At 47.8% G+C, this 9,369-nt stretch overlaps 2 protein-coding genes across 2 annotated transcripts; both read right to left on the bottom strand.

Moving 5' to 3' along the window:
• Positions 1 to 425: 425 nt before the first annotated feature.
• Positions 426 to 1,710, bottom strand: EMWEY_00051630 (hypothetical protein; the record flags this gene model as incomplete). The annotated part of the gene is made up of 3 exons (XM_013479736.1): positions 426 to 452; positions 1,034 to 1,282; positions 1,552 to 1,710. 3 exons carry the CDS (start codon positions 1,708 to 1,710, stop codon positions 426 to 428), a joined length of 435 nt encoding a protein of 144 aa, XP_013335190.1.
• Positions 1,711 to 4,375: 2,665 nt separating this feature from the next.
• Positions 4,376 to 7,678, bottom strand: EMWEY_00051640 (hypothetical protein, conserved; the record flags this gene model as incomplete). The annotated part of the gene is made up of 1 exon (XM_013479737.1): positions 4,376 to 7,678. The coding sequence occupies one exon, from the start codon at positions 7,676 to 7,678 to the stop codon at positions 4,376 to 4,378; it is 3,303 nt and encodes a 1,100-aa protein (XP_013335191.1).
• Positions 7,679 to 9,369: the final 1,691 nt, after the last annotated feature.

Consider the following 9,369-nt stretch of genomic DNA (forward strand, 5'->3'; position numbering starts at 1 on the left):
TATATATATATATATATATATATATATAAGGACTTACTGGTTCTAGCATCCATAGACTTTGTATCTGGCATAGTAAATTGATGCCAATATGTAAGAAACCTCCATGGAGGTACATGGAGGTAAAAAGACGAAAAGTTTCCCCATAATTACGAATATAATTAGTTTCTAGTCCACCAAATGCAGAAAGAATACGACTATTAGGTGAATCCCATGAGGCAGAGGAGGAACCACTAGCACCATTCTTAACTAGATCTGTTGGGTAACCTTTATCGCTTGCCTTACTACCTACAGCTACTCTTGGGTAAGCTAGGGCACCTAAATTATACTCGCATGCACCATAACCATAACGAATCACCATTGGGGCCCTATCATCCTCTGTCTTCAATTTATAATCAGGATATTGTACAGAGCTAACACAACGACCATTAAAGCTCGTATAATTGTACAACATCCTGTAAACAAAACAGCAGAACAATTCAGCACACAATACATCAACAATTCGTCAAAAAAAAAAAAAAAAACAAGAAAATCATGCATGCGGCGTGCATGCATACTTGCATGCAGATTCACCGTGCAACCTGAGCCTAGAAACACGAAAATATAAACTCTAAAAGCGAACACCGCCTGCATGCATGCATGCATGCATGCATGCATGCATGCAGGCGTATGTGTGGCTGCTCATTAGAACAGCACGCGGCCGCGGCCAAGTAAATATAATGTTTAGCTAAAAAGAATACCAATAAAATGCAGAAAGACGCACATTCATAGACATTTATTGCCTGCACTCTGTTAACTATTAACTAATTAATACAACAAGAAACAAGAAAACAGGAAACATGAATCTTTCTTACTCCCATATGAATAGCCAGATAAGGATAGCTGTAGTGCTAATGCACACAACAAGTCTTCCTCTTAGTGGATTATTGAGCAATTTAGGATCTTTAACTTTTCTTCTTCTTTTTCTGTTTTTCCCAATCCCGAATCGAGCCCAGAAACGTGCATGGAGGGGATTTGCAGGAGCGCGCCTCTGCACCTCTCCTGAAGGAAGAGTATGCAAGGCTTCTTCATCTATAGGGGGGGAAGCCGGAACAGCAGCAGCTCCTGCTGCATCTCCAGCTGATGCTGCTGCTGCTCCTGCCTCTGTGCCGGCACCAGCTGGTGCTGCTTGAGGAGCAACAGCAGGCGTTGCAGGACTTGCAGGAGGGGTTGCAGAAGGTGGAGGAGGAGGAGCAGCAGCAGGATGACTTGGCGGAATAGAGCCAGGAGGGGCTGGCTGAGGTGCCTGCATGCACGAAACAGCAAGCAAACATAAGTCCTGTTCGGCATCTGTACACCCGAAACTTGCGCTGCAGCAAATGTATTATTTTGCTGCTGAGCTTCTTGTTGCAGCAGAAGAAGAAAATAATCCATCTAAGTGCACCCAACGCATGCAGTAAACCTTCAACTTCAAACCCCAACAAACGTGAAACCCTGAGAAACCCTCTTCTTTTTTTCGTACGCTGCATGCAATTCACCGATAAGAACCAGTATTTAGTTAGGGTATACATTTACCTTTGTAGGCGACAGCGGAGGGGTCATGGGTTGCGCTTTGGGTGTATGCGCAGGACCTGAAGCAGCAGCAGCTGCTGCTGCAGCAGCTCTTCCATTACTATCGTGAGAAGAACTGCCCCCTGGAGGTGTGCTGCCGCTAGGGGGGTCCGGATGATGCATCCCCTCTGCAGGGAAAACTGAGCAGAGAACAAAACAAGAGAACAAGTTAGATGTTATAGACACTAAGAGATACAATAAAGGAATTGTCTGCATGCAGTAGACGTGCACGTATCCCTGATTCTCTTCCTTCTGCTTATGCATTACCAGATATAGAAATATATATGTACAGATGGGCATATGTAAATATACATTTATGGTGCAACAGGAAGCAAGATAGAGAAACGAGTAACATTGTGTTGTCTCAGTAGCCAAAGAAAACAACAAACTACACGGGAGCGAGTAGAACACCTGTAGAGGGTCTAGGGCATAAAGAATACGCATTAGCGTTCCTCCTCGAGCTCTTTTATAAGGTCGTGCACAAAAAACTTGGGGTGTACAGTTAAGGGTTTAAAGGGAAGCTTAAGTAGTTCGTCTACTGTTGGTTTAGAGCTTTGGTTTATGGGTGCAAATATTAGGGTTCGTAGAGAACCTTGAGATGAAGGTCGTGGGGGAGCGGCAGCGCGGCGGCTGTGGGGCCCTTTCATCGGTGACACTGATATAGCTTGCATTGCCTCTTCCATTCTCCTCTATAGACAAAAGGGCAAAGTTTTGGCAGCGAGAGATCTTAGCTCCTCTTCGAACGCTGCCGGTCAAGAAGGTCTTGAGGTTTGGATAATGCGGGTTGTTCTAGTGTTTCTTAGAGGATATTACCAGGCGCTTACACTGTAATATCAATAAATAAATCCAGAAAAAAAGAAATGAGGGGGGCAGCAGAGGAGGACAGGCAGACAACTGCTGCTGCCGCTCCTGCTTATTAGTCGTGTTCCGCTCGGCTAGCCAAAGCGTTTGCTTCCCTCTTTTAGCACTTTATGGGCCTTTGTTGTGAAAAAGGGGAAAATTCTTCTCCATTAGACCCTTTTAAAAGAATTTAAGAGAAAGAAAGAGAAGAGAACAGGGAACAAGAGGGAGGTAGCAGCAGCAGAACCCCCGACCTCCTCTTCCGCCTTTGCCCATTCACTCAATGCTCAGGAAGCCGATACAGCAGCAGCTCCTGTTGCCGCTGCAACCCTACTCTACTAAATGTCTTCTTCCTGCATAAGTGTAAGAGAGATTAAAGCAAAGTCCTCTCTGAAAAAACAATCGACGCAGTAAGTGTTGCAAAGAAATTAACTCGAGCTGCTGCTGCTGCTGCAGAACGCGCCGCTTCCGCTCGGTGACCGGTGGGCTCCGCAGTCGGTCTTGGGTACAAAATTGCACTCACATGGTGCAGCTAATTAAAATATGTGACTTCATTTATTTTAAATAGTCGAATACAATGGGTTCACGGACTTTTATCTTCTAAAGAGAAGAGGGAGTGCAACGAAAGTAGGTTTCATCCTTGAAATAGAAGAATTCAATGTTGCATTATATGACGCATCTGAGCATATGCCAGATTTACTGTATATATCATTCTGGATTTCTTTAACAATAACCATCCACTGTTATATTCGCCTTATTAAATTTTTCCAAGCTCCTCTTGCAACAAGTCCCAACTGGCGTCCTTCTGACGGTGTGTGTGTGCGGATACACCAATGCATGCAATCACCTCCATTAATGAGCAAATATATAAGTATATATCTTTCTGATGAAATGTATTTTCATGAGTTTATAAACGTCAGCAAGCACATTATCATACGTATGCGAGTACAATTACTTTTATACCATGTACGTGTGCATAAACATTACATATACATCATAAGCAAATTCACATACATATCTATCTGTATATTTGTACATATATTTTTTTGTATATTGATGTATGATGTGCATGCAATACATATAAAGGCCATATACACTTTATATCGTCCAACGTTAGAGGCATGCCTTACAGCATTCCCACAACTTCGTAAATGAGGCTACGTAACAATGAGAAGAGGCTAATCAGTAAAGGGAACCTCTACAGGCGCCTTTAGCTATAGGAACAGTATGCATATAACTCAAGCCCTTAAACTTCCGATACGTTCAACACCGAACAATCTTGAAGCACTGCTGTGCTAACTACGCTCCTGCGCTGAGTGCACTGAGTGTGGGAGTGCTCTGTTTTCATGATGTGAGTAGATGTGAAACAATTATATATCTACTTTTACAAACTCCAAATAGAAGGTGATTGATTGCTATATCTATAGCGAAAGAAGTCACCCCAGCAGTATAACCCCGAATAGGCGCAATTTCAGCACCAGCCGGTACACCAGCAACAGAGGCACGGGGGGAAGCAAATTGTGGGAGGTGACGGAGTAATAATGAGGAGAATATTGTACGTAGAATGCTGCGCCCTTTCAATAAACTACACTACAGGGGACTTGGCCGGGGTTGAAAAAATCTGAAGAACTCAAGCCCCCACTTCATTAAATGCAAGTTGATTCCCATTTCCAATGTTATCCATATGCATATGCCTACAAACCAATTGAAGGCATTCAATAAATCCCATGCACCAAACACAAGTGACGAACCAACTCTCTGCAGCAATCCTTCTGCTGCTCTCCCCTTGCTGCTCTTGCTGCTATTGTCGCTGCTGGTGCTGCAGTAGCTGGTGCTGCTGCCGTCCCTGCTGTTGCTCCTGCTGCTGCTGCTGCTGCAAGTTTTCCTCGAACATCTTTTGTTAGGCAGGAAATTCGAAGACAAACTTCAGTTGTTGTGCATATACACCTCAGCGTCTTGCGTCTTCTATGCCTGCATTACCTAGCCTTCCAGCATTCTTCTCCCTTCTTCTGTCCTCCATCCATCGTGTATCATCTTCTCTCCACTTGTCGAAAGCGTTACGAACAAAGTCTGTGTTCCTGAGGTGCGACAGGAGGTATCTTTTGAGTGCCACTGTCTCTTTAGCAGGAGCTCTAACTCCTTCTTTAAGACTTGCGAGCGCTTCACTGAGCCGGTTGACGACATTCATGTTTTTGTTAAACTGCTTGCCGTATCCTCTCGTGTATCTGTAGTCAACGACTGACGGGATATCCTTCGCTAGCTCTCCCCAACTCCTCCTAGACACCTCCGTGAAGCCCAGCACTTGTAGAGAGGAGAGGATAGCATCCATGAGAAAGAACCGACGGCCCAGCAAATACGCCGCTCTGAAGGGAGATTTGGAGTTCAGAGGGGTCCTGTGCCTGCCTCGCAAAAACATTCCTAATTGCTGTGCAGAACGTCTTAGTTCGTCTGCCTCAGCATTGGTCAAAAATTGCCGAGAACACAATTGGTGCACAGACAACAAACTACGATGCACAAATGAGTTACGCCCAGCTGCCCCAAGATAACCATCAATAATCACAGAACGTGGAGATACACCCGGCCCAAGTTTTGGCAGCCGATAAAAGGGATGATTCTCCATGTCCTCATTGTCATCGGAAGAATCTTCCGACAACTCCTCCTCTACCGAATCTTCACTGTTATCTTGGCTGCTCGTTGAAAGCATAAACGATGAATCTGAATCACTTCCTTCTGTAGAATCATCATCACTCCTACTGTCTAAAAGGCCACCTCGAAGGGCCTCTACTGCACCAGCAATCCATCCTGCAGCAGGCGCCTCCCCTGGCACAGGTGCCTTCCCTGAGGCACGTGCCTTCCATGCGACACGTGCCTTCCCTGCGGCACGTGCCTTTCCTGCGGCACGTGCCTTTCCTGCGGCACGTGCCTTTCCTGCAGGACGTGCCTTCCCTGCAGGACGTGCCTTCCCTGCAGGACGTGCCTTCCCTGAAGGCCGCGCCTTCCCTGCAGGCCGTGCCTTCCCTGCAGGGTGTACCTTCCCTGCAGGATGCACCTTCCCTGCAGGGTGTGCCTTCCCTGTAGAACGCGCCTTTCCTGCAGGATGTGCCTTCCCTGCAGGATGAGTCTTTCCTGGAGCGCGTGTCTTCCCTGCAGCACGTGACTCTCCTGCTGCAGGCGTCTCCACTGCAGCACGCGCCTCCCCTGCAGCTCGTGCCTCCCATGCAGCAAGTACATCCCCTGCAGCACGTGCCCCCCTTCCAACAGCTGCCTCCCTCGCAGCAGCGGGTCCTTTTTGAGAAGTAATCCCCGGCGGCAGAATTGGCTGGTCATCCGGGGAGGATGTGCTGGCATAAGTAGTTTCCTGTGTTGAAGTTCCTGGTTTTTCTTCTGCATGGGAAGCAAAAGGGTCAAATAACTCAAATGAGTCCGATGAATCGAATGAATCTAGTTGGCGTTGGTGTAAATTAATATCGAATACGGAATCAGATAGCCACGCATCAGGAGAGCTACTGGAATCCTCAAATGCAGGCATTCGTCCGTGTCCCGCATCCATTGAGCTGCGGTGCGTGTACACCCCAGCTTCTTCGCTTCCTTCGGAAGGCACTTCAAGCATCATTCGCTTTGCCAGGGGGGGGCCTTCAAATTCATCGCTCGACCATCCACCCACCCCAAATGGCTGCTCTAGTGAGAGTGAAGAAGCAAACGAGACTTCTGGGTCCCTGGGCTCAACCTTCGCCAGCAAATGTAAACCAGAGGAGGAATCAGCCAGTGGGCTTCCTATGGGAGGATGAAGAAGAGGTGCTGTCAGCCCCGTCATTGCAGCAGATGAGCTGTTATCACTGAGATAATGCTGGAGTACACCTCTAGAAGAAATAGTAGGAGTAGTACTAGTAGTCGTAATAGTACTACTAGTAGCAGGGGCGCTGCCGGGTGTCGAACCAACAACAAGGTTCTGCATCGATGGATAAAAATCATCCTGAATCTGTGTGGGAGGATCGAATGGGGGTTCCAATGACACAATAGCTGGCTGGGTATACGACGAGGGATGAAATTGGGTTTGCTGTTGCTGCGCTGGGATGGGAATTTGCTGCTGCAGGTGTTGCTGTTGCCATTGTTGAGGAGGCTGCACCGCCTCCAAGCCCTGATGGTGCTCCAACACGTGCGGCGTCGCGTACCGTGGCAGCCTCAGTGGTAGCAGCTGCTGCTCTTGCTTCTGCTGCCGCCGTTGTTGCTGCCGCACTAAGGGTTGCTGGGGGTGTTGCTGTGGCTGCAGGTGCATATCCTGCCCTCCATGCCGCTGCAGCAGCAGCTGCTGTTCTTTCAGCTGCGTCAGCATCTGCTGTTGCGAGTGTTCCAGCAGCAGCGAGGCATGCAGCCCCTGAATCCCTTGTTGCTGCTGCCGTCGCTGGTGCTGTAAGAACACCTGTGGCACCTGCTGCTTCTGCAGAAGCGCCTGCTGCCCTGGTTGCGGCAGGGGCAGCCCCTTCTGTTCTTGCCCTTGTTGTAACATCGCCGCCTGATGCTGTTGTGGCGGCAGCACCCTTTGGTGCCATGGTTGCTGGTGGACGCCCAGCTCCTGGTGGCGTTGCTGCGGCGGAATACGCATATGCTGCCCATGGTGCTGAAGCAACGCCTCCTGCTGTCGTCGTTGACCTTCCTGAGCCGGATCCTGCCGTGTCACCCACTGCCCCCGATGCTGAAGAAGCGTCGGTTGCACTCGGTGGTGCTGCAATACCTGGTCCTGTCCTCCCCGTCGCTGCAGCAGCACCGGCTGCTGTTGCTGCGGCAGCAACAGCGCCCGTGTTTGCGGCTGCTGTAAAGCGGGATCCCGCTGCACTGACGGTGGCTGACCGTATCCAGGTTGCAACAAATCAGGGCTTGACTCTTCTAGGTCTAAACACAGGCCAACAAGAGCAGAAACGTCGTCATCCTGTTCAGCATAGGGAGGGGGGCGCCGTCTTGCCAGTCGCCTGATCGTTCTTCCTTCGTTCATACGACGGAAAGACACACGACTGGCACATTTTAAAAGGAGAAAAAGAAACGCAAAGATGGCGAGAAGCATGGTAGGCTTCAGTCGATTCCCCGCGGCAGCGTATCCCGAAGGTGTCCTGGTGGGCGTCGCATTTTGAAGCCTTGTCCCCCTCGCCCCCTCTTTTTCAACTTCTTTATTCTTCTCATCAGAAGATTGGAGCTTCAAAATAGAAAACGGTGGATCGAACGAATGCTCTTCTCGTGTTCCAAGCGGCAGTTGCATTCCGAATGCCTGTCGAACACTCGAAGAGGAGTTCCGTTCGCTTCGTCCACCTTACCACAATGGAAACTCCTCTAATTCTGAATATATCAATTGTCAGAGCATTTCAAATGCTTATACATACCACGTAGACCAAAAGTCTACCGGAAAAAGACTGTGGCAGGCGTGCTTGCTGCAGTCGCGTGTGCCACAAGCCGAGCGGATCGGTTGCCATGGGGGGTTGCACATGCTCTGGAAATGGCTTTACCTATAAGAATTGCTAAATTCACTTACTCTAATTAATTGGAATGATAAAGTTAGTAAATAAAAATGGTCGGATATATTTAATGTGGTGATCTGCTTCATGCAGAATGCTCCTGTAGCCTGCTACTAAGTTGGTTGGTGCGTGCAATATGCTCGCGATTTTGCTGACTATGAAGGACAAAGTAGATCAGTGTGTTAGTGCATGTGGTAAAAGCGGCTTGATTGTGCTTCCAAGTAGGATTGTCTAGCAGCAGCATTCTTTGCTGCAAGCGGGGTATCCATGACCTTATTGAGTTGCAGTGGAGCATAAATACTAACTTGAGAAATCTTTTAGTGCCAATCATATCCCCTGCTCCTCTCCAGGTTTCCTAATCGCAGCGTGTCTGTAGCGGCGGGAGATAAGGTTGTAACTCGGGGTCGTTGATCTTATGCGACTACCAGTGTGAGCTGAAAATGCAGCACTGGTCGCAGCGGCTTAAGTAGATGAATCTGAGGGGGCAAACCGGCGTAAACCAACTTCATGCAGCCTGTATTTGAAGATAACTTCATGCAGCCTATATTTAGACTTAGCGTTAGTGCAACCCGATACCGTGAATGCCCTCAACGGTGTTTCTGGGCAAGCAGTGCCACCGATGGCCTTTCTTCTAGTAAAGACAATCAGTATCCTGATAAAAAAATTGGTATAGCCCCACAACTGACAAAGGCTCTACACAGGCACTACGAGCACAATACCTTCGTGATTAGAAGCAATCCCCTTTTTCTGCGATTGCGGTGTACCCTTGCAGATTCAGTTAGGGACAAAATGAAAAATGGTGCTGCAGTATCGACGGCGTGTTGCCCATGGGTCAAGCTTGGGCCTTTAGGTTAGCCAAACTTATACAGGCTCCCTGCTGATGAATATACTTCGGCAGTGTTCCACTGAACGTGCTTATATTTTGTTGTGGTAAAATGGGCTGTGCAACTTATTGTGTTGCTGTCCATACTTACTGTAACATCATGAGGAGCAGAATTGTCGCTCCTCAAGTGGTCGTTTCGTTTCGTTAGCTGTGAAAATCGCAGAGCCTGATGCGCGGTGTTCTCCCAGCATGAGTTTGTTGATGAAATCCTAGATCGAATTCAGAAATCTCACTGCTGCAGCCACACCTTCCAGTGACCAACTGTGACGGATGGAAGGAGAAGAGAAAATTACCGAATATATGCAATCAGTTACGCGTCAAGCCATAGAAGAACGGTAGAGGAATGAGGTATAACAGGAAGGAAGAAGAAAAGGGAAGAGGAGAAACCATTAAATATATACACCATGAACAAGAATAAGAAAGAATAAGAAAAAACTTCCTCGCCGCATACAATGCATGCAGAAGAAGAAGAGGAGAGATATATACATACAGGACTATCCTATCCTATCCTGCATGCACAGTACCTGAATAGTTATATATATATATATATATATA

This window comes from Eimeria maxima, genomic scaffold (genome assembly GCF_000499605.1).
Source record: "Eimeria maxima Weybridge genomic scaffold, Emw_scaff1340, whole genome shotgun sequence".
Lineage (NCBI taxonomy): Eukaryota > Apicomplexa > Conoidasida > Eucoccidiorida > Eimeriidae > Eimeria > Eimeria maxima.